Raw genomic sequence first — 24,931 nt, forward strand, 5'->3', positions numbered from 1 at the left:
CTCTGGTTATGCTCATAAACAAAATATCGATCGTATTCTCATTGACGGAGGTTCAGCTGTTAATATACTATCAAAATGACAATGAGACGACTTGGTCTTACTATGGAGGAATTATCGCACAGTCGTTTGGTCATTCAAGGTTTTAACTAAGGAGGACAACTTGCAATCGGCATGATACACTTGGAATTAATCATTGGAGAATTGACAAGCAACGTTTTATTCCATGTCATTGATGCCAAGACAACCTACAACATGTTGTTAATATGTCCATGGCATGGAAACGGAATAGTGCCGTCAACTTTGCATCAATGTTTCAAGTATCTTCAAACTGGAATAAAGAAATTCAATGCCGACTTGAAGCCTTTTGCTGAGACTAAAGCTCACTTTGCTGACGCAAAATTTTATGTAAAAGATGACATTCCTAGTGAAGTTCTCCTAGTTAAGATCCTGTCCATGGAAAGCAAGCAGGTTGATGAGAAGCATGTTAAATTCATCACTAGAAAGGATATTTCTTCCCCAAAGGAAGGTCCAAAATATGGGAATGATCGTTCTAGTGAATCTACCAGTAATTCAGTGAGAGCGGAAATTGCAACGCCTTCCAATAGCCCTCCATTCCTCCGGTATGTACCATTATCACACCACAAGAATGGACAATCACCATTCGCGGAATGCCTTCAATCTATAGAAGACATGCAAAGGCCTTTTGCAAAGCTCACGATGAAGGATGTAGCCATATTGAAAGAAAACCATGTCATGCCTTTAACTTCATCCACAAATACTTTGCCCTTAAAGCCACTAAATGGATTTGTGAGGTCTTCACAAAGTCTAACAGAGCATGGTATTCTACCAAGTGAGCAGACGAAAGAATGGTTCGACCCAAAGGCATATAGGCTGTTAGCCAAAGCAGGCTATGATTTCTTAAAACAAGGGACTTAGGGAAACTAATTCCAGAAGCCACCGGAGAAAAGATGCATGGCCTTAGCAAAACACAAAGAAAGATGCAGCTCGAAGGGCATGAAATTCCTATCCCAAAGACCGGATTAGGTTATACTCCAGAACAATCGGCTTAAATATGGATCAAGAAAAGAAGTAATACTTCAAGTTCCCAATACATAACGGTGGAGGTTGGTGAAAGTTTGAATCAAAGAAAAGATCACTCTTTATCACGCGTCTCAGTGTTCGATCACATCAAGGCCTCATCGTCACAAATCACAGTGTTCAACAAGTTAAAAATGGCTTGTTTAACACAAAATCGAGACACTATTGTGTGTAGATCAGTCTTTGATCGATTAGGGGCAAGGAAAAGGCCCGTTGATAGTTGCTCTCAAATCTCAATAAACTTTGAGGTTCAAGAGGAGAAAGCTAATAATGAGATCCACAGTAGCATTCCTTCATATACGAAACGTAACTTTACCCTAGATATCAGCACTGAAGGATCGCTCAAAGTCAAAAGGCGAACGATTGTACACACAAGTTAGTCACTCGTCCAAAATCAGCAAATTGAAGAGGTATCATCCTCGTTTCATATTACAGTAGAAGAGGATACACAGTCAGATGCTAAAGCAACCAATGAAGAGGTCAGTAAAGCTCCTCCAGCATTGGAAGATGAAGGACAGGCTATAGTTGATGAACTTAAAGAGATCAATTTAGGAACTACTGAAGAACCCTAACCAACTTTCATCAGTGCGCTTCTCAAGCCTGAAGAAGAAGAAGAAGGATACCTTAAGCTCCTGGTAGAATATAAAGATGTGTTTGCTTGGACTTACAAAGAAATGCCTGGGCTCAATCCAAGTATTGCTCTACACCATTTGGCAGTAAAGAATGGCGTGTGCCCAATCAAACAAGCCCAAAGATGCTTTCGGTCGGAACTTATCCCTCAAATAGAAACCGAGGTCAATAAGCTAATTAAGGCGGGCTTCATTCGTGAAGTACAGTACCCGAAATGGATCACTAACATTGTCTCTGTTAAAAAGAAGAATGGGCAAATCCGGGTGTGCGTTGGCTTCTGTGATTTGAATAATGCATGTCCCAAGGATGATTCTCCATTACCCATCACTAAGGTCATGGTTAACGCCACTACTGGTTATGAACCTTTATCTTTCATGGATGGTTCTTCAGGTTACAACCAAATTCGAATGAATCCTAAGGATGAAGAGCTTACAGCTTGTCGTACTCCTAAGGGCATTTACGGTTACAAAGTAATGCCTTTCGGACTAAAGAATGCTAGTGCTACTTATCAACGGGCCATGCAAAAGATCTTTGATAATGTACTTCATAAAAACGTGGAGTGTTATGTCAATGATTTAGTGGTTAAAACAAATAGGAGGGAAGACCATCTGGTAGATTTGTGATCTGTGTTCAACTGCCTAAGAAAGTTTTAGCTTAAAATGAACCCCCGCAAATGCGCTTTTGGCCTAACATCTGGGAAATTTCTTGATTTCATTGTGAGGCACTATGGTATTGAAATTGACTAGTCCAAAATTGAAGCTATCCAAAAAATGCCAAAGCCCAAGAATCTGTGAGAACATAGAGGCTTGCAGGGAAAACTAGCTTACATACGACGATTTATCTTGAACTTGGATGGCCGATGTCAACCTTTCAATAGATTGATGAAGAAGGATGTGCACTTTGAATGGGATGAGGCTTGAATCAATGCTTTTACGCGCATCAAAAGATACTTGCTTAATCCTCTAGTTTTAGGTGCCCTTATCCTAGGAAAGCCTTTGATGCTATACATTGTAGCACAAGAAAAGTCTCTAGGTGCTCTTATAGCGCAAGATAATAAAGAAAGGAAAGAAAGAGCCCTTTATTATCTAAGTCGAACTCTCAATGGGTTGAATTAAATTATTCTCCTATCGAAAAGATGTGCCTTGCTCTTTTCTTTGCTATAGAAAAACTGGAGCACTACATGCAAGCATATATGGTCCGTTTGATAGCAAAGGCGAACCCGATCAAATATGTCCTCTCCAGGCCAATAGTTTTGGGTCGTATAGCTCAATGAGCAATCTTGCTACAACAATATGACCTTGCATACGTTCCACAAAAAGCTGTCAAAAGACAAACACTGGCAAATTTCTTAGCTGATCACCCGGTTCCATCTGATTGGGAGTTCTCCGATGATTTCCTGAATGAAGACGTGTTTTACATTGAAGTAATGTCATCATGGATGATGTTCTTCAACGGGGCTGCACGTCGAGAAAGAGCCAGGGCAAGTGTAGTGTTTGTTTCACCACAACAGCAAATACTTCTATACTTGTTCTCATTAAGCGAACTTTGCTCTAACAACATAGCCGAATATCAAGCATTGATTATTGGTCTACAAATGGCCATTGAGATCGGCATATCGTAACTTGAGATCTTTGGGGATTCCAAATTAATTATCAACCAAATCTTGGAGCAGTATGACGTCAAGAAGGAAGACCTTATCTCTTATTACAAATATGCGAAGAAGTTGCTAACAAATTTTAAGGCCATTACATTGGAGCATATACCAAGGAAGGAGAATAGACAGGCTGATGATTTAGCTAATTTGGCTACAACCTTAGCATTATCCCAGGAAGAGACAACCAAAGTTGCTATTTCCCAAAGGTGGGTGGTACCTCTCGTGGTTGAAGAAGAAGAGCAAGCCAACGTCATTTCTGTATGCCTTGTTGAAAAAAAAGATTGGCGACAAGCGATCATTGAGTACCTTCAACATGGAAGACTCCAGGATGATATACGCCACAAGACTAAAGTTTGACGAAGGGCTGCTCGATTCATTTACTATAAGGACACTCTCTTCCGCCGTTCATTTGATGGTTTGTTTCTCCATTGCTTAGGAGAGGAAGAGGCTAAACAAGCTTTAAAGGAGGTTCATTCTGGAATATGCAGCGCATACCAATCGGGTCCTAAGTTACACTACAGGATCAAACAAATGGGTTACTATTGGCCTATGATGGTGCAAGATTCCATGGAGTATGCTAAGAAGTGCGAAGCTTGTCAGTATAATGCAAACTTCATCCACTAGCCGCCAAAACCTCTACACCCAACTATAGCTTCTTGGCCTTTTGATGCATGAGGGCTTGACGCAATAGGGCCATTACCAAAATCATCCGGTGGCCATTTGTACATCCTGGCTGCAGCTGATTACTTCTCAAAATGGGCAGAAGCTGTGCCTCTTAGGGAGGTGAAGAAAGAAACGGTGGTCAATTTCATTCAAACTCATTTGATCTATCGGTATGGTATCCCTTGTTATATCATAACTGATAATAGCAAACCGTTCTATAATAGGCTGATGATGGAGCTATGCAAGAAGTTTGGATTTAAAAAATACAACTCCTTCATGTACAATGTCCCGGCAAATGGACTAGCTGAAGCATTTAACAAAACACTCGGCAGTTTGTTAAAGAAGGTGGTATCCAAGACAAAGCGAGACTGGAACAAAAGAATCGGAGAAGCGTTATGGGCATATCGAACAACATTTCATACGCCTACTCAAGCGACGCCATATTCTCTTGTTTATGGAGTGGAAGCCATCCTTCCCTTAGAACACCAAATCCTATCATTACAGATTGTCATTCAAGAAGAGTTGACTGAAGAAGAAAATTTCAAACTCAAATTGCAAGAATTAGAGGCACTTGATGAGAAAAGGCTTGAGGCACAACAACGCCTTATGTGCTATCAAGCTCGTCTTTCAAGCACATTCAATAAAAGAGTCAAACCACAATCATTCCAAGTTGGTGACTTAGTCCTCGCCATTCGAGGACCTATCATCACAACTCACCATACAGGCAATAAGTTCATTTCAAAATAGGATGGACCTTATGTTGTGTAAGAAGTCTACACCAATGGAGCTTACAAGTTGATTGATCATGAGGGTGTAAGAATTGGCCCTATCAATGGGAAGTTCCTCAAACACTTCTATGCTTAAAAATCAAGGACTGCTCCTTGGTAAAAGTTTGAACTGCCCACTGCAGCGATGCAAGGGTACATGATGTCTTCCCATTACCTTTGAAAGCGTACCAATAAAGAGAAATGAATCCCCCTCTAAGTCACCAATGGCGAGTGTGGTGTAGTGGTTGCATGCCTTTGTTGCCCTTAAGGCCGAGATCTCGAGTTTGATTAGTGGTGATACCCATTATTACACATGTGAGCCCTCTTTTTTGTAAAAACAAAAAAAAAAAAATTACAAAACAAAACAAAAAAATAACAAATAAATAAATAGATAAATAAATAAAAACAAAACAAAACAAAAAAATCATCAAAAAAAAAAATCTATTGAACTACGTAATGACTTGATCCCTCTCCGGGGTACGTAAGCAGCTTAGTACTTTTCAATAAATTCAGTCACATGAAAAGAAGAAGGATTGTCAGTCTAGCTTGAAGAGTTTTCCAACGGTCATCAATATGATTTTAAGGTCCCTTTGGTTAGCTAGGCATTGCTTAAAGACAGTTAACTGCTCAATAAAATGATCAAAGATCGTTGTAGTCAAAGATGAAAACTAAATGAGGTCTGTATGACATTGCCCATTTTCTATGGACATTCTCCCACATTTCTAAAGTATGCTTTGCATCACTTATCTCTTGGGGGCATTTTCTTGTACCTTGCAAGTCTAAGCTACATCCTCTATCTTCTAGGTTGTGTCATTTCATAGCTCTGAAATTTGAACCACATTATCTCCCTTCTAAGTGATGTCGTTTCACATCATGTTTCTGAAATCTAGACGGCGTCAACTTCCTCCAGAATGATGATAGATTATATATCCGAAGTCGGTGTTGCATCATCTCTCCTCTATGGACATGTTCGTGCAATTTCAAAATTCTTGGTGGCATGTTTCAACATCTTCAAAGTCTTGGCAGCATACTCTAGCATCTTCAAAGTATTGACGTCATTTTTTTTCCCCGCATCTTCAAAGTCTTGATAAGGACTCCTTGCATCTTCAAGATTTTGTTGGCAACTCCTTGCATCTTCAACGTCTTGTTGGCAACTCCTTGCATCTTCAATGTCTTGTTGGTATCGCTAAAATCTTGATGTCTGGCTACAGTGTTATACACCCTCGATGTCTAAGCTATGTTGCCTCTAAAAATTGGTGCTATTATAGCTTTATTGATAAGTGTAATTTTTACATGATTTTTATTATCCTCTTATTTATTAAAATTGCTAGTTTTCATTTATTTGTTTTGATTTGATTTTTATTTATATTTATCTATTCATTTGTGCTTTGAAGGAATGAGAAGATTTCAAATTAATCTACAAGGGCTTTACATGCAAAGTGGGGCTAGGTCAATTGAATCAAGTCAACTTACATCTAGCCAGGCATGAATTCAAGAGAAGACCAACCCAATTAAATTCAAGTCCAATTGGCGCAGGGAATCAAAGGAAATTTGCACCAAATCTAAGTCCAATTCGGATTAGGATTCCAGCTTGCATATCAGTTAGTATTTTCAGCATAACTTTGGGCTCAGATGTCCAATCGAGATGATTCAAGTTGGGCTGGAAATTTAACTTAAAGGGTTACAACTTTGTAGTTTACCAAAAGTCCGAATTCTGAAGTTAAATGGGCCAAAATAGTCGGTTAAGTGAAGCCTAAAAATATGGGATTTTCTCCAAACGGGAATAGGATTCCTTGACCTATTTAGAGGCTCTTTAAGGAAAAAAAGAGAGAAGAGAAACCTGAGAGGAAAAGGGGGTGCCGCATTTTGAAGAATTTTCTTTGGAGTCTTTCTAAGGACAAAGGGCGCTGCTTCATGTTGATCAACCAATTTCCATGAAAGACATAAGTTTTATTTGTTTTCTTTTCAATTTTATTATGAACTAAATTTTATTTTCTAGAGCGTTGATGTAGTCTAGCAATGAACACACAATTTATATTCTGAGTTATTTTATTTTTAATATTTCCATGATTGAGTGTTTAATTCTTATTCTTAATGCTTAATATTTCTTTTTACGAATTATTGATTGATCAATTGAATGACAATGAGACCGAGAGGTGATTTGTTATTTTAGTTCTAGAATTAAACACCATTAGTTGAGCGAAAGTAGAGATGCTTTACTGCGATTAGTGTGATTTTTCAGAAAATTCAAAGTATATAATGAGTCTCCAATTAATTAAATTCACATAGAGATATGGAATTGTTATTTGAAGATATTTTTGATATTATTCGAGAGAAGATATTGAATACTTAAGGAATTTTTAATCATCAACGGGAGATTATTAGAATTTAATAATTAGGAAGAATAAATTGTGTGGGATTTGTTAGGTGAAATCAACCGCTCTAGATCCATTCTTATCATATATTTTTTTACGCTTTTAGATTTTTATGTTTTGTATTCGTAGATTTATTTTTATTAAATAGTTTAATTAAATTTAGATAGTAAAACTTCCTTTTATTTTCGATTTTCCAAATAGTAATTAATTTAGTGAATTTCGGTATTCAATAACATAGTTAATCCCTGTGGGTTCGACATTCATTTTCTAAAAACACTTTACTAATTGTTACGATTTTGTGCACTTGCAGATTATTTTTCGCGAACAATTATAAAGGTCAATATTGGTGCAACTTCAATGCGAGTGCAAGTGCTAATGTGGAATGTTGTTATGGCTTCATGACAAAGATGAACGTTGGCACGGCTTCGGTGCAAATGAAGTGTTAACGTAGCTTCATGGCAAAGATGGATGTTGGCACGGCTTTGGTGTGAATGAAGTGTTGACATGGCTTCATGGCAAAGATGAATGTTGGCACGGCTTCAGTGCAAATGATGGTGCAACTTCAATGCAAGTGCAAGTGCAAGTGCTAATGTGGAGTGTTGTCGTGGCTTCATGACAAAGATGAACGTTGGCACGGCTTCGGTGCAAATGAAGTGTTAACGTAGTTTCATGGCAAAGATGAATGTTGGCATGACTTCGATGCGAATGAAGTGTTAACGTGGCTTTATGACCAAGATGAATGTTGGCCCTCCTTTAGTGCAAATGATGGATGCAACTTCATTGTGAAGGTAAGTGCAAATATTGCTTCATGGCAAAGATGAATGTTGGCATAGTTTCAGTGAAAGGACAAATGTTGGCACAACTTCATGGTAAAGACTCTTGATGTGGCTACGTTGCAAAGATTGTTGAGATGACTGCATTGAAAAGACAAGTGTTGGTGTAGCTTAATTGCCAAGATAAAGGCCAGTACAACTTCAAGGTCAATTACTAGTAATAGCATCATTGTATCTGGAATATCGTTGATAACATTGTTGCCTAGATGACTGCTGCTATGAGAACGTCAATGATGGATATCGCTAAGAGATTGTTATTGCAGGGCAATAATTTGATAATATGGAGACAAACATCACTGTAAGAACGTTGTGTTCAATGAAATGTAAAGTCGCCAAATAAAGATGGCCATCAGGCTAAGAATGTTGATGTAAAGCTTGACGCTAAAGCCCAAAGAATAAGGAAAGCATGCTGCATAACAAAAACAAGCAACAACAAAGAACTTGTCAAAAGAAAATCTCATCGCACATCTAAACGGAAAAAAAAAAATGATAAAGAGAGAGAGCTTCAATTTTAATCTCTAGCCTATCATCAAAAAAAAAAAAGCATAATTTCTCTACACTTAGAGTATCATGCTACCCACTGGAGATTGCTTGTACAATTTAATGCATACCCCGGGTGGCTTTATATTGACAACTTCTGAGATAACAGACAAAAGGAAAAAGGAGAGTAGGCAAGCTATTAAATGCTGCCACTAGGGGTGGCAAACGGGTGGGTTGGGTCATAAATAGATTGGGTGTGTAATTACTCATTTATCCATTTATGACCTATTTATATATAAATTAATTATCCATTACCCGTCCAACGCATTTAATTAGTAACCCGCCCATTTAACGCAATATGACCCAAATAAATAAAGGCGTAAATGCTCTTTTCGTCTCTATATTTTGGGGTCATTTCTATTTTGGTCCCTACATTTCTATTTTACCATTTTTAGTCCCTAATCCAATTAACGCTTGTTATTTTAGTCTTTTCCGTCACTCAACTAACAAAAAAAGCTGACGTGGCAAACAAATTGCACTGTTGATACAGTAAATGCTTACGTGGCGAATAAAATAATAATAAAAAATTATTTATTATTTAATAAATGCCAAGTCAGCATAAAATAATAATAAATGCCACCTCAGATCCATGTCAGATTAGAATTTTAAATTTTAATTGATCAATTTTTAAAAAATAAAAAACAGAATTAAAAATAAAAAACACATTAATTTAGATCTAACATCCTCTTCATCAAGAACACAGAAGAGCACAACCCATAAAAAATCATACAAACCCAGAAAATCAAACACAAGAACACAAGAAAATCAAACTGAGAAATACTAGGGAGCATGCTATTTATTTTGAGGGGCAATCAAATTGAATTTGGCATGAAAAACCAAAAAAAATACCAAATTTGGAGGTGATTGCCTTTCACTACTCTTCTTTACTTGTTCCTTCTCTCTTAGAGATTGAATCGTAGAAACTCTCTGAAAGCAAAATATCTCAAAAATTAAACGAATTCAAAAACAAAAACAAAGAAATCAAAATTTGAATACTGAGTGGTTACCATAGATTGAGATTGGAGTTGCTTCAATCTGTATAATCTATCGAGCTCGATTTCGAGGCTCTTCTGAATCTCTCCTCCCTCTTCGACCTCCTTCATCTTCATCTCCAACAACAAGTCCCTCTCTCTCACCATCTTCTCCGTTCTCTCTCTGTCCGACCTCAACCTCTCCATCTTCTTCCTAATTGCGCTCAGCTCCTCCGCGAGTGACGCGTCCAGAGATTCGATCTGAGTCGGACGGTGGAGGATGTTCTCTTTGTTTGACTGGTCGGTGATGCAGATCTCGATCTGAGTTTGCTTTGCTGGCTTGGTGTGTGAAGAGGAGTCGGTGACATGGTTCGCCGGAGAGTTCAGCTGCTGGAGAGGTGTTCTGCCAGACTTTGGCCGGAGTTTATGGTCTCCGGCTACTGGGCACTGAGGCATTGGCATTGGTGAACAGTGAATGAATGTGTGGGGTTTGTTTGTGGTTTGATTTTCTTGTGTTCTTGTGTTTGATTTTCTGGGTTTGTATGATTTTTTCTGGGTTGTGCTCTTCTGTTTTCTTGATGAAGAGGATGTTAGATCTAAATTAATGTGTTTTTTATTTTTAATTCTGTTTTTTTTTTTTAAATTGATCAATTAAAATTTAAAATTTTAAACTAACATGGATGAGGTGGCATTTATTTATTTATTATTTTATGCTGACTTGGCATTTATTAAATAATAAATAATTTTTTTATTATTATTTTATTCAACACGTTAGCATTTACTGTGTCAACAGTGCAATCCATTTGCCACGTCAGCTTTTTCTGTTACTTGAGTGACGAAAAAGACTAAAATAACAAGCGTTAATTGGATTAGGGACTAAAAGTAGTAAAATAAAAATGTAGGGACCAAAATAGAAATGACCCCAAAATATAGGGACGAAAAGAGCATTTACGCCATAAATAAATAGCTTGTTAAAAACTTTAAAAACAAAAATTAAAAAGTTCAAAAATCATTTTTCCTATTCTTTCCTTTCATTTTCCCTTCACAAAATTCATTTCTCAGCAACCAAACAAAGCCACAAAGAGAGAGAGAAAAATGACTTTTTTCTTCTTTCTCTTTTTTTTTTTTTTTTTTTCTCGGCAACGAAACAGAGTCTCAAGCACACCGAAGGTCATAAAATTCCTTTCATTTCCTCTTTCCCTTCTATTCCCTCTGTTTTACTCAGCAACCAAACAGACCATCAGAGAAAGAAAGAGAAAAAGTTAAAGTTGTCAACTTCCAAAAAAAAAAAAAAAAAAGGGTTCAAAAATCACTTTTTCCTTCTCTTTCCTTTCATTTTCTTTGCAACAAAAGACCCATTAGATAAAAAAATCATTTTTTTTTCCTTTCATTTCTTAGGAACCAAACAAAGCATTAGAGAGAGAGAGAGAGAGATACGAACAGGGAAAATGAAAGTCCTGGAGAACTCTATGCTTTTCAGACGCAACGCCGGGATTGAGAGCCAAATCGCCTTCTCGCCGATCATGGGTCAGGTCGATACGAGAATCAAGTCAGGGAGTTGCCAATCGAAAGGGAGAAGTATTTGGTGAACATGGGCCTGACCCATCTATGTTTGGGGAATCGAGAAAACGACAATGCCGTAGTTCGAAACGGTGTCGTTGTGTGCGAAGAGTGCAATAGAAGAGAGGTTAGGTTTCATTGGTGCGTTTATGATGCCGTGACTTTCGGGTTCAAGCCTCCAGTTGGCCCGATTGCCCAACCTGTTAAAGGGTTCGATTAAAACCAACTTCGCTAGAGACGAAGCTAATACACTACCTTTGTGCACTTTCTTCTCCGCCTTCTTCGCTTCGTACCTCTACTGCTTCAGCAGCTTCTTTTGAGCGTTCTTCGAGAGAGTTTGTGGTTATGGTTGTGGTTGTGATTGTGATTGTGATTGTGATTGTGAAAGGGAATTTTCTTCATTTTGCGTGGCCTCCATTGTTGCTCTAATCAGTGTTGTTCTCTTTTCTCTGTGCTTGAACACGAGTTTGTTTGGGGTTAGGGCACTAACATTTCTTTGGGAAATCGAATGACAAGGAAAAGAGTGGAATGGTGAACTCCGATTCCATCCTCGTTCTCTCTCTAGAATTTCCTTTTGTTTGGTTACTGAGAAAATCTGAGGGAAAGTGTTTGGGCTTAGAAATCTAGAGGTTAAAGTGTTTGGTTACTGAGAAAATCTGAGGGAGAGTGAGACTGAGATCATACTATTTATTTAAGTTTTAGATTTTAAAAGGGTTTAGTGGGTATTAGTGGGTTTATTTAATTTTAAATTTTAGATGGGTTTAGTAGGTATTAGTGGATTTATCCATTTAGACCCATCTAATTAAATATCCAAATGGGTCTTTATCCATTTAACTCAAATACTTAAATGGGTTAGGTTAAGACTTATCCAAATAAGGTGGGTAATGGACGGGTTCATGGATATGGATAAAAATTGTCACTCTTAGCTGCCACCAAACAGATATTATTTGAAGCATTGTTATTAATACCATTCCGTTCCGGTTGGAATGGCCGGAAAATCTCCACTGCCTTTGTCTCTGTTTAAAACGAAGAAGAAAAAACACAAGAATGAAGAACAAAATGAAACAAACATAGCAGAGAAAGAAAGAAATAGAGGAAACAAAAAATAGAACAAAGGGTAGAGACCGAGACAAAGCTGGTGAGTGGTGAGGCTCCAGACTCTTGAATAAGAACATTGAGAAGTGTGAGACAAAGGAAATAAATGGAGTAGGTGATAAAGAGATGGAGAGGTTCACGTGGGTGGGGGTGGGTTTGGGAAATGGGAAAAAGTTAAATTTCAATAATGTTCTTAGAGCATTTCCATTAGCTCTCTAAAAAAAATGCCATTTTAACATATCAAAAACCTACTTTATCATTTTAGCACATCATTTTACAACATACCATTTATCAGATGTTCTATATTTTTACAACTTCATTTAAATATTATTTCTTAACTCTTTTTTATTATTATTTTATTCTTTCTTATTATTTGTTCCTACCAGCCATATTCTTGGTCTAATGGTAACATTGCATTCTTGTTCAAATATTTTGGTTCTAATCAACGATAACATTTTCAAATAATCATCCTATTCAACTGTCATATTTTTTTAAATCCATATTTTCCATTTAGCATTTTTAAAAAAAATAAAAATAAAAACTTAGAACCTGTCAACTTCCAAAAAAAAAAAAAAAAAAAAAAAAAAAAAAAAAAAAAAAAAACCCAGAACCTGTCACGTTCAAATCAAAAAAATAAAAAAAATAAATAACCCTCAGAACCTGTCACCTTTAGGAAAAAAAATGTTGAACCTGTCATTAACTTATATCCAATAACATCAACTCAAATTTTACACACATAGTTGGCTTAAACAGATGGTACTTAAACAACATCAACCTATCAAATTTACACACTTCCTTGATCACAGATGGTACCTAAACAGACATACTTGAATTAACACAACACAAGTGGTACTTAAATAACATCAACCTGTCAAATTTACACAAATACTTGAATTAAATAGAGTTGAGCTTGCCACTTCCTTGATCACAAATGGTACTTAAATTTAACACAACACAACAATTGGCTAGTACTTAAACTTAACATAACGAAACAACATAGCCAATGAATTTTAGTGGCAACTTCATAAACAAAATAAAACAAATAAACCAAATCAAAAGTTTTAATGGCAACTCCATAAAAAGAAGAGGAGAGAAATAAACAAAACCAAAAGTTTTCACAACTCTTCTTGTAATTGCCATAAATGATCAACGAGATTCTTTTGGAGTTGAGAATGAACTTCTTTATCCATAATGCGTTGATGAACTTGAATGAACTCCGAAAATTCAAATTGTCCGCTCATGTGACATTGGTGTACATGAAATCTCATCAATTTGTTCATAATCGAAGTCCACTGCTTCAGCTTCATCTCGCTCATTTTCAATAATCATGTTATGAAGAATTATGCATGCTTTCATAATGTCATGTAGTGTTTCTTGATAGAAAAACTGTGCAGGTCTACGTACAATTGCAAATCGTGCTTGAAGCACTCCAAATGCACGTTCTACATCCTTCCTATATGCCTTCTGAGTTTTTGCAAATAATTTTCTTTTATCTCCGAATGGAGATGAGATTTTCTTCACAAATGTTGACCATTTTGGATATATACCATCAGCAAGATAGTATCTTATTGTGTAATCATGACCATTGACTGAGTAATTAACTGCAGGAGCACGTCCTTATGCAAGCTCAGAAAATAAATGAGACCGCTCCAACACGTTAATATCATTATTGGACCTAGGTAATCCAAAAAATGAGTGCCATATCCAAAGTTATATGAAGCCACTGCTTCCAAAATAATAGTTGGCTGACGAACATGACCACAATTCATCCCTTTCCATGCAGTTGGACAATTTTTTCATTTCCAATGCATGCAATCAATACTTCCCAACATGCTTAGAAATCCACGGTTTTGGCTATGGGCTAACAATCTAGCGATGTCTTCATTGTTTGGTGACCTCAAGTGTTGCTCTGAGAAAATAGCAACCACTGTTGCAACAAATTTTTTTAAACTCATCATTGCAGTGCTTTCGGCTATTCTCACATATTCATCCAAAAAATCAGCTGTTACTCCATAAGCAAGCATCCTAAGTGCAGCGGTCATCTTTTGAAGGGGAGATAGACTAAGCTTTTTGGCATTATTTCTTTTTTGGATAAAATAAGGTTCGTGAGCTTCTACCTTAGATAGGATTCGGAGAAAAAGAGAACGTCTCATTCGAAATCTCCTTCGAAATACTTTGGGAGGATATATAGGTTCTTTAGCAAAGTAGTCATCATAAAGCCGTTTATGGCCTGCCAAATGATTACGGTCGATATACTGACGACGCTTACGTTGTGATGTCTCACCCATGAGAAGTTTTATAATTATCTCATCTTCATCTGAGTCATCATCAAGCAATTCACAAAAAAAAAAAAAAAAAACGACCCATGGAGATAAACTAGAAGAAAACATTGGAAAGCAATTATCAATATAGATGCAAGAAACATAATATGAAATGAAATCAATAACTTTAAAAGAAGGTTTGATCATTATGTAAAGAATATAAAATTTTCTTTAAATACAAACGTGACCTAAGATGAGATCCTCTCCTATCTTCTTCTAGCACTTAAGAATTGTAAACCAATGGATACATTTCAGCAACAATTAGAAGAGCCCAAGAGTCAAGACAAGCATAGAAACTAAAAGAAAATAAAACCAAATCAGCACCAATAGCACAGCAGCAACAATAGCAAAATAAGGTTGAAACAATAGAAAATATAACCAAATCAGCACCAATAGCACAGCAGCGTTAATAGCAAAATAAGGTTGAAACAATAGATACATATAAACTTATTTTCTTTAGCACATGAAGTTGGATTTGGTGGAGGCATGAGGAAGAATGAACAAGCTAACCTACTGTTGCCACTATTTTTACCAGCTGCTCCCACTCTACCCTTGTTTTGATTATGAGATATGCTAGTGTTGTAAAATTGAAAACCCCTTTTTAGACTTTTCCTTTATTCTCTTTTTGACTGGATAGTCAGGACTCAGGAGCAAGTTTTAATTTCTATGTTCTTTTGCTACCTTTTATGGCAACTTCCCTCCCTCCAAGTTTTATATATATATATGTGGGAAATTAACAAAGACAGCCATTGATAGGCTCCATCATGGATTTCACCTAAGAAATTACCTATAAATTAATAGAAAAAATAGAATTCCTTCAATGAAGGTTGCAGCCATTAATCAGCTGTTTAATCCCCTTTTTTTTGGGGGGGGGGGGGGGATGAGGAACATAAATTCATTGCCACAAGAAAATGAAGTACAACAGGAAAGGCAAAACAAAGGAAAGAGATACCTAGCTACCATCCTGCCATCACAGAAACAACAACCAAAGATAGATCCTTCCAAACTACAAAAGATTTACTTTACAAGCACAAGCCAACTAATAATAACCAAATCAGCACCAATAGCACAGCAGCGTCAATAGCAAAATAAGGTTGAAACAATAGATACATATAACCAAATCAGCACCAATAGCACACCAACATTAAGCATGACAGTAATATAAGCTAAAATGTTAGGATTACATAATAAAATACACGACATTTTAGAGATTGCATCCACCAGTCTTCAAACACTTACTCCAAAAACTATGGATCCCACAGCATATCATAGTGGACAACGAATCAAAATAATTGAATCTCATATACTTACAGTTCTCAAGGAAACCATAAAGCTTAAGGTAGAGCTTCTCTTATTTTAGAAATGCATCATTCTACTTTGATCTAGCAGTTTCAGTTTCTTGAGAAATTTTAATTAAGCTTAGTTAATAATCTCTTCTAAGTGCTCATACAATCAGAAATTACTTTCACAGTAGAACATTATTGGTCTTATTATGTTGTCCATGCACAAAAGAAATTCATTTATTTCCTATTCCCTTCTTTCTTTTTCTTCATTTAAAATTTTCCGGAAAAAATACCATTACATATAGGCAGTAAAGTAACTATTCATTTTTCTAGACATTATTCTTTGTGAAAATGTTAACATGAACCGCTCTAATTAGCTGATACACATTATTATATAAATTAAAGCTTGTATAATATCATGTTCGACTATATTATAACATATATAAGTAAGCATGTTAGGCAGAGCACGCAAAGGTCCCCAAAAAAAGTAAAAACCTCATGGTAGAACTCTAAAATGACAGTAATATAAGCTAATATAAGTAATATAGAAAATACATGACATTTTATATAAGCTAAAATGTTAGGATTACATAATAAAATAGTCTAGACCTTTTGCTAAGATCACAATTTACATATTTAAGGCCTAAAATCAGCTACATCCAAAAAATGCCACAAAATACATATCAAGGCCTACAGTAAGTTCCTACCAAAAAAAGAAAAAAAAAAAAAAAAAAAAAAAAAAGGCCTACAATAAGTTACTACCAAAATAAGGTTGAAATAAGACATCCCCAACATCATCTCAACCCAACGAACTACTTGATCTTTGTTTTGCAAGGATTTTCTTTTTGAGTCCATCATAAAAAGTTCTTTGGTCTTCATTCATGCCACTTGTGTCTAGCATCATAATTCTTTCATTCTCTTTCAACTCTTTCAAGCAAACCTTTTCCGCTTTGAGACGAACTCTCTCTTTTTCTTGTGCATAAGATTCGTCAAGCATTTTCTTTTTCTTTTTCAAATATTCCGTTGCAACATTTTTCCCGTCATCTTTTCTCTTTCGATTAGCCTTTTCAGCTTTTCTACCTATTGGCCTCTCGAAATTCATAGTGTCACCAACCCCCCCTCCTTGATCTATTGAATCTGGAGTTTGAGGCATTTCTTTTCTTGAATCTTCCCTAGGCATAGTAGATGCCCACTTGGGAAAATCCTTCAACATTTGCTAACAATGTTCATATAGAAAAAAGTAACCATATAATTCTTTAAATAATTCCCTTGCTTTGTCAATCTAAAAAAAATTAAATAAATATAACATAATTAGTTTCTTCAATCATTTCATTTGTGTTGTAAATCTAAAAAAATTAAAGACCATTGCAAAATTTATACCTTCATTTCAGCAGTGGTTCCACTTTCATTCTTTGCTTCAATTTTAGTTAAGGAACCACAAAATTTAACTGTTTCCCTATTAATCAGTCCCCATCGGCTTGTTAGGGATGAAATACTACGTGTAGAGTCAATCCTGTGGTCCTTGAAGTATTTTGCAACTTTGCCGTAAAACGTTGTTTTATGTTGCTCATTACCATTCACAGGATCGATACTGGTATTGAGCCATGCTGCTACAAGCAGCTTGTCTTCCTCAGGATTGAAGCCGACACCACATGATGTTTTTTTCTTAGAAGTGGCAACTTCATCATCCAGTGAAGAATCTTGGACTAACACAGGACTATTTTCAGATAAACTGAAAAGTTCGTCCTCACTATTAATATTCCCCCGTAAGACATCAGTGAACGATGAATACTGTCTTGAGTCCATGCTCTAAATGCTGGAATTAGAATTTAGAGCATGGACTATTAAAATTTCATAGTGTCTAATAGATTATTCGTAGTGTCTCATAGCCTAGATGCTAGAACTAGAATTTAGAATCCGTAGTGTCTCATAAATTTGCATCCAAGTAATCATTCGGTAATGCAAAAGAATTGAAAAAAAAATTTTAAATAACACAGCACACAACACACAGCACATATGAACTAAATAACGAAATACCAAGAATAGATGTAGACACCGAAATACCAAGAATCATAGAAAAGATGGAGAACTTACCTGTACGGTGAATCGGCGATAGTGATACCGAGATGAACTTCTGATCAACGATACCGAGATGAACTTCCGATCGGCGATACCAAGTTTGAACTGGGAATCAGCGACTTTGAGATGAACTGAACTGATTCGGTGTGTGAGATCATAGAACAATGGGTAGATCGCCAAAAAAAATGTAAGAAAGGGGGAAAAAAAACCGATGAGCCTGATTTTTTATAGATCAGTGATGGTGGAATTTGTAGGATGGTAGAAAGTAAATCGGTGGTGGCTCAAATTGAACTGCGAATCGGCGACATTGAGATGAACTTTCGATTCGGTGTATCAGATCATAGAACAGAGAGAAGAGAGCGAAAAAAAAAAAAAAAAAAAAAAAAAAAAAAAAAAAAAAAAAAAAAAAAAAAAAAAAAAACCGGTGAACCTGATTTTTATATATCAGTGATGGTAGAGAGGAAGTTGAAGGGAGTATGGGAGAGAGCAAGATGGCGGTGTGAAGCAGCAAAGAGCAAAAGGGAGAAGAAAAGAGTGTGTGGGAGAGTGTAGATGGTGAGGCAGAAAAGGAGCGACTGTGAACATGAAAGAGGAAATTATATTTTAATTGGTATCAGAGGGAAAGACAAATAAAATAATAATAAACAGAAATGGCATTCCAGTCCGTACCATGCAAAAAATGAAAGTGTACTGTAGCATGTTCCAAATTTTTAGCACATATAGCACACTTCATGATGCTGTGTTTTTGGTGTTTAGTGTGTCAAATGCCAAAAATTTGGCATTTGATACACCTGATGAGAGTGCTCTTAGCTATTAATTAGTCAATATGTTCACTTTATTTACAAAAATGCAACTAATGATTTTTTAATAATCAAATGCTAACTTTATTTGAAAATTTTTTTAAAACGTAAATATATTAAATCCATTATATTATATTTTTATATATTAATATTTATTTATTAGTGATAATCTGTAACAGTAAAAAACGGTACGTAGAAATAGATTTTTATCAAAATATTTCATTCCAATACAAGACAGTATTCGTAACATTGATTTGAAGTCAGATTTTGCAACTCCAATGCATTCAAAGTCAAAAAATACTGCAGTAAGCACCCATAAAAGGATCATGTTGACAGAAAGAAACCGTGGCACTAAGCCTCAGAAAATGCTTGTAGGCCTCAAAGAGTACACATGTCACCTAGGGGAAAGCAGCAGACCCGGGATGAAATTCTTGGTCGCATATTGCTCAAAGTGAAAGTGCTACCGACCTTGAAAGCAGTAAAAGACACTGTCAGAACCACAATGTAGGCTAAAATGGCTGTCGTCTCCTTTTTCAGATTTTTAAAACTTCTGACAAGATTTCACAAAAATCAATCCACAGAAATCTTTTAAGGACTTCGAACAACAAGACCCAAAAAGAGACGTCCACATTGGAGCCATAACGCGCCGCCACGCGCGGTCACAAATTCTCAACGACCTGTGGGTTTTTCATTTAAATCTGCACAAATCTGAGAAAATTTTTACAAAACCGGTGCCACCACTAGATCCATCGGCCCACGGTCTACAAAACCTAAAATTTTCAAGACCAAAAACGGCTGCACGCACCCCACGCGAAGCCACGATCTCTCAACGACCCGCGGCTAGTCCTTCAAATCTGTGCAAATCTGATCACAATTTTACAAAACTGACACTACAGGGGTCTTGTACGGCCTTAGAACTACAAAACCTGAAAATTTCAGGCCCAGAAACACAAACACGCACTGCCACGCGCCTCCAGAAGGTCCGGAAATCTCTGCCTCAAACGAACACGTACTCCCACGCGCCTCCATTTTATTTCACGCGCTTACACGCGCCGGCAGATTTCTCACACGTGTCACGCGCTTCCACGCGCCATACTCTGACACGCGCCCACCAGCTCTATGACGTCATCCTACACCAACAGGTTTGACCCGGACCGACCTGGAAATTGACCCGGATCCGAACCGCTGCAAAAAAAAAAAAAAAAAAAAAAAGGAAGAAGAGAGAGAGAAAATGCTTTGACCAAGTAGACCTTTAACTTTGACCAAAAAGTCAAAATTTTAAAAAAGGACCTGTCCCACTCAGTTTTTCGAGTACATTCCGATTTTGGGATCCATTTTTTCATTCGAAACTCAGAAATTGCGCAAACGTCCAATTTCTAGAAAATTGACTTTTGCATAAATATTGACCAAAAGTCAAAATTTTTAAGAAAGGTCTGTCTTGCTCAATTTTTCGCATACATTCCAATTTTGGAGTCCGTTCCATCATTTGAGACTCGGAAATTGCACAAATGACTCAATTCCAAGATAGTTGACTTTTTATGTTGAAGTTTACTCAAAGTCAAGATTTTCAAGCCAGACTTATCTTGCTCAGTTTTTTGCGACTTTGAAATCACCAATCTAACCCACATCTTCGAAGTATTGACGGTGTCCAAAACTTAAGCTCCCAAGATCAAAATTTGAGATTCATCCATTTAATTTGAATCCCCTCCGGGTTATCCTCCAAACTTCATCAAGGCTTCCCTTTTAAAGAACAGATGAACTCTCACAAGTGTGTCTTAAACTTAAAATTACATTTTGTCACTACTTCAGCCTACAATTCCCGTTCAATGCCTACCTGTAACACCCCGACCCAATTTTTATAATTAAATTATGTGTTTAAGTGGTTAAGTATTATTAATATTTTAAGCCACTTTCTTTTTATAATTAACATAAAAGTATTTAATAAGCATATTATTTCATAATGCCATTGAATGAGAATTGTAAAGATTATAAATAATTGAAATGACTATTTGTATTATAAATATATACTTAATATGTGCAAAACTATATTAAGTGGTTAAATTATGATATATATATATATATATATATGTGTGTGTGTGTGTGTGTGTGTGTGTGTGTGTGTATGCAAAGTGATATTATTTTTGTAGAAAAGTGTGAGTGTGAATGCAAGAAATTATTTTGGTAGAAAAGTGAGTGTGAATGCAAGAAAGTTGAAAAGATGAGTTATCCTCCCTTTCCTTAGCAATATACGTATGTCACCCAAGATATTTTGCCCAAGATATTTTGCTTGACTTCTTGACTACACCAAGAGGTTCATCTCTTATTCTTCTTTCCATATTCCTTTTCTTTGTCTTATTTCTTTGTTCTTTCCTTGTACTTACACGACAACACTGTAGGATTATATCTCCTTAAAGAGAATTTTATGTGGCTCACATTTGAGTGAAGATGAAACTCATGTCTTAAGTTTCTTATTTCATGTCTTAACTTTCCTATTTGTGAAAGTTACATGTTAGATGTAACATCCTTTAGTAACTCTCAAATGGTGTAACCCATTTGGTTAATAAACACCATGAAGTTACAACTTTTAAGCTCCTTGATGGAAGGAGAGTTATGGAAATCTTCATTTAAAAGGGTCCCTAGTCTAGCTTATATATATGGCCTGTCTCCATCAAAAGGAAATATGTAAGGTGAAGGTCATAGACTAAAAGACCCTTTTATATACACTATTATCATATAGTGAGTCTTCTTTTTCTCTCAACACTTAAACAACTATGGCTGAAGGTATGTCTATGTTATTTTGTTTCCGCTGCACTCTGAATTTTGTCTTACAAACACTTCATTTTCTTCTTTGACTTTCTCAAAGAAATAAGACTCAAGAAACTCTTTTGCTCCCATTTCCCACGGGTCCATGCAAATCAGAAATTTGCACCTTACTTTATCTTTTTCTCTTAAGGAAAGAGCTAGGAAGCTCTCTTGATTCTTTCTCTCAAAACCCACAGTCAACACCTCAAAAGAAAGATGAAGCTTCATCTCATTTCTTCTTCATATTCTCTTAAAGGAACCAAAAAACTCTCTCAAGCTCTCTACCATTCTTTCATGAGTGGTTCTATGTCTATTTTCCCCACAAGAACCATAAACTTGGTAAGGGTTCTTGCTACTCTCCTCTTAGAATCCATGTTTTCCTTTAAATAATTTTAGTAATGGTATTTGTAAGTCTCTCTCTCTCTCTCTCTCTCTCTCTCTCTATATATATATATATATATGCTGTTTTAAGAAGCTTTGAAGTTGTGTTGGTGATTTGTTGAAAGTAGGTTAGGGTTTTTACTAATTAATGATTTTATAGGATTAAGGAAGTAAGAAAATGTTAGGATGAGTATTTTGATGCTGCTGCTGGGATTTTTGGTTGTGGGTATTTTGCTCTAAATGGTTAAATGACTGTATGTAAGTGTTTTATAACATGTCTTATGCGTGTATAAAAATCCCCATATGAAAATACCATCGTTTGATAATTCTTTGTGGATTTACGATAAAAAGTTGCAGAGCTGTCACTGTGACAGATTCTGTGTTTATGCATGATAAATTATGTATTAAATTACATATAGTGAATTTGGATGCTAGGGATAATTCCTATGAAACCTAACACACTTGTGGTTGTTATTGAAATGGTCTCACAGCATTTGGATTAATATAAAAATAATGGTTTAATTTTTAAGTTGCAAGAAATTCTGTCAGGGCAGATTTGAGTATGCTGTCTTGTGTGATTTTTAGTAAATCATGGGTTTATTCTTTGACTTCGAAAATTTTATGGTTTATAATGAACATACAGGGGAGTAGTTATATAAAATTCCATGACAATTGAATGTGATTGGACAGCCCGTTTGTATTTTACAAATGGGGTATATGCTGCTGGAATAGAATAGTGAACAGTAAGGGACATGCCTAACTTTGAGGATTTAATTCTCAAGTTAGGGTGAATGTTTTGAGCTATAATTTAATATGCTCATCCTTTGGTATGTTAGAATCATATATAAATTTTATGAATTGGTTTCTCTATGATTTAGTACATCATGTTGTCTGATGAATGCATTTTGTGTTTGTGGGAACCTCTTTGAGGTGGGATTAGGATTTCCTTGATTCTAAGAGATAGGTTTTGAGATGAATGTGTAAGTTTATGATAAGGAATTATGAATAGTAATAAGCTTTGATATTTGGTTTAGGTGTTACCAGTATCCAGGTCTAAGCTCCTTCGACTTTAGGCTCTCGGTTCCTCTGCTTTCAGGTAAGGGATAAGTTATATGGGCATTTGATAAGCCATGAGGTTATTTTAAGGTATATTATGCATTAAAATGTTTTTGATTAGAGACATGGCATATAAGCATTATTCTGAGAAAGATATGTTCGTGAGTTCTCGAAACCCTATGTATATGATTTAAGCATATTGATGCCATTACTAATTTTCACAAACATGATGTCTAATGAAAAGAATGGAAATGCTATTATTATGAAATGCTATTATTATGAAATGCTATACAAAATAAGAAATTTCAGTATGATGTAAAGTATGAAATGTTTTCGGGTTATGTCCTCTGGTGATCTGAACTCGGCCAGTAGGGGTTAATTACTGGCTTTCCATGGAAAAATGTTATCTGTTTGGCCATTTAAAGTAGAGGAAATGGGGTTGCTCGTAACTCTAGGCCATTTAAAGTAGAAGAAATGGGGTTGCCCGTAACTCTAATCTGAATAAGGTCTTCTCCCCAATGTGTACGGACGGCGGGGAGGAAAAAAACCTGGAGGGGATGTGCCATCAGGCCTCCCAAAAGGGACAATATCATACACACGGGGGCACCCAAATGTGATGAGACCTTCTCTGTACAGCTTATCAGAAATGGACTAACCAATATGATATGAACAACTATGTTATGTTATTAATCATGAGAGAATTATTTTGTTTAAATGCATTATGAAAAGCTAAAAGCTCTCATGAAAATAAGAAGTTTCTGATGAAAAGAAAGCTATTCATTAAAGATAAAAGTTTCTGAAGTTCTGTTGTACTATAATGATAAAGCTTCTGATGAAAATACAAGTTTACATTTAAAAGTTATCAGATATCTATTTTTATGAAACGTTAAGTTTTATGATCATGAAAGTTATAATATTCTATGAGAAGAAGTTTATAAGGAAAAGTTTCTTATTAGTCAAGATGTTTCTAGTTTAATACAAAGTTGCCGATTATTTGATTTAAATTAAAATAAGTATTTTGTAATGAGAATATATATATGGCGACTTTGTAGGAAATGAAAGAAGTTTAATCTGAAAGGTTTGATAATGTTAACCTAATAAGAAAAGGAGAACAATTGTTTTCTATGAAGAGCGTATAAGTTATTATTATGAATAGTATTAAATACTATGCATGAAAAGATGTTCTCCTATTCGAATATTCATAGAATGAAATGATCTGATTTACATGCATCCTTATTGAATTCTCATATATCTTACCTTTACTGAGCTGTGTAGCTCACCCCTTCCACTCTTTCAGTTAGCAGGTTTTATTTTGGAGCAGAGGGAGCCTTAGTCGAGTTTGGAAGGAGTTGGTTTTTGTTTTATATGTACAGATCCTAAGTTAGCATTCTGACGTTTAGCTTTATAGTTATTGTGTATTCTAGGATCAAATGAAAGTTGTGTACCTTAAAGTATTAGGAGATGTATTATGTAAAAGTATGAAATTAAATGACTGGTGGATTATGTTATATTTTGAGTACGATGTAGATGCTCTGACTATCAAGTGAAAAATTATATCAAGAAGTAAAGAAACAAGTATGAAAAGAAAAAGAGAAGATTTTGGAAAAAATTTACTAAAAGTTAAGTTGGTTCTTATTAATATCAGGTTTAAACTTGATATTAACATGCCGGTCATGGTCACAAATCCGGGTATCGGGTTTGGGGCGTGACACTACCAGTTTCCTACCTACCATTCTCGTTCCCTATCGATCTCCCACCTACCATTCTTGTTCGATGCCTACCATTCTCATCAAAAATTCTCATCCGCCATTCTCAACTACCCATCTACCATTCTTTATCTTTCTATTATAAATAGAAGGGTCGGATTCATCGAAAACTCATCAAGAAAAAGCACATTGAATCATTAAATGAAGATTTGCTTCTTTCAAATTTTCAAGTCATCCTTCTCATAGCCATTTCTCACTATAGCCTTATCATTCTCAACACTTAGCAACCAATATTACTTCATAATTAGTTTGAAATC

General features: G+C 35.8%; 4 protein-coding genes and 1 long non-coding RNA gene across 5 annotated transcripts; 2 read left to right on the forward strand and 3 right to left on the reverse strand.

The window, feature by feature from the left end:
• Positions 1 to 3,913: 3,913 nt before the first annotated feature.
• Positions 3,914 to 4,792, forward strand: LOC126728651 (uncharacterized). The gene is made up of 2 exons (XM_050434444.1): positions 3,914 to 3,977; positions 4,074 to 4,792. The coding sequence occupies exons 1-2, from the start codon at positions 3,914 to 3,916 to the stop codon at positions 4,790 to 4,792; spliced, it is 783 nt and encodes a 260-aa protein (XP_050290401.1).
• Positions 4,793 to 9,497: 4,705 nt separating this feature from the next.
• LOC126729170 (uncharacterized) lies at positions 9,498 to 10,143 on the reverse strand. The gene has a single exon (XM_050434861.1). It carries the CDS (start codon positions 9,991 to 9,993, stop codon positions 9,511 to 9,513), a length of 483 nt encoding a protein of 160 aa, XP_050290818.1. The 5' UTR covers positions 9,994 to 10,143; the 3' UTR covers positions 9,498 to 9,510.
• Positions 10,144 to 13,410: 3,267 nt separating this feature from the next.
• On the reverse strand, positions 13,411 to 14,228 carry LOC126728652 (uncharacterized). The gene is made up of 2 exons (XM_050434445.1): positions 14,009 to 14,228; positions 13,411 to 13,787 (listed from the first exon to the last, which is right to left on the reverse strand). The coding sequence occupies exons 1-2, from the start codon at positions 14,226 to 14,228 to the stop codon at positions 13,411 to 13,413; spliced, it is 597 nt and encodes a 198-aa protein (XP_050290402.1).
• A 2,361-nt stretch (positions 14,229 to 16,589) lies between these two features.
• Positions 16,590 to 17,596, reverse strand: LOC126728653 (uncharacterized). Its single transcript, XM_050434446.1, has 2 exons — positions 17,171 to 17,596; positions 16,590 to 17,006 (listed from the first exon to the last, which is right to left on the reverse strand). Exons 1-2 carry the CDS (start codon positions 17,594 to 17,596, stop codon positions 16,590 to 16,592), a joined length of 843 nt encoding a protein of 280 aa, XP_050290403.1.
• Positions 17,597 to 21,194: 3,598 nt separating this feature from the next.
• LOC126726926 (uncharacterized) lies at positions 21,195 to 24,416 on the forward strand. Its single transcript, XR_007656098.1, has 3 exons — positions 21,195 to 21,810; positions 22,887 to 22,948; positions 24,206 to 24,416. It is a non-coding gene; the product is annotated as an uncharacterized LOC126726926 (long non-coding RNA).
• Positions 24,417 to 24,931: the final 515 nt, after the last annotated feature.

The sequence above is a fragment of the Quercus robur genome, chromosome 5 (assembly GCF_932294415.1).
Source record: "Quercus robur chromosome 5, dhQueRobu3.1, whole genome shotgun sequence".
NCBI classification, from domain to species: Eukaryota; Viridiplantae; Streptophyta; class Magnoliopsida; order Fagales; family Fagaceae; genus Quercus; species Quercus robur.

What these genes read in the sequence shown, in the direction of transcription:
- LOC126728651 (XM_050434444.1), top strand. Translation starts at nt 3,914, where the DNA reads ATGGGTTACTATTGGCCTATGATGGTGCAAGATTCCATGGAGTATGCT. An exon ending in TGCTAAGAAGTGCGAAGCTT is followed by an intron (nt 3,978 to 4,073) that starts GTCAGTATAATG and finishes TTGACGCAATAG; the next exon opens with GGCCATTACCAAAATCATCC.
- LOC126728652 (XM_050434445.1), bottom strand. Translation starts at nt 14,228, where the DNA reads ATGACCGCTGCACTTAGGATGCTTGCTTATGGAGTAACAGCTGATTTT. An exon ending in ATTTCTAAGCATGTTGGGAA is followed by an intron (nt 13,788 to 14,008) that starts GTATTGATTGCA and finishes GTGCTCCTGCAG; the next exon opens with TTAATTACTCAGTCAATGGT.
- LOC126728653 (XM_050434446.1), bottom strand. Translation starts at nt 17,596, where the DNA reads ATGGACTCAAGACAGTATTCATCGTTCACTGATGTCTTACGGGGGAAT. An exon ending in GAACCACTGCTGAAATGAAG is followed by an intron (nt 17,007 to 17,170) that starts GTATAAATTTTG and finishes GAACATTGTTAG; the next exon opens with CAAATGTTGAAGGATTTTCC.
- LOC126729170 (XM_050434861.1), bottom strand. Translation starts at nt 9,993, where the DNA reads ATGCCAATGCCTCAGTGCCCAGTAGCCGGAGACCATAAACTCCGGCCA.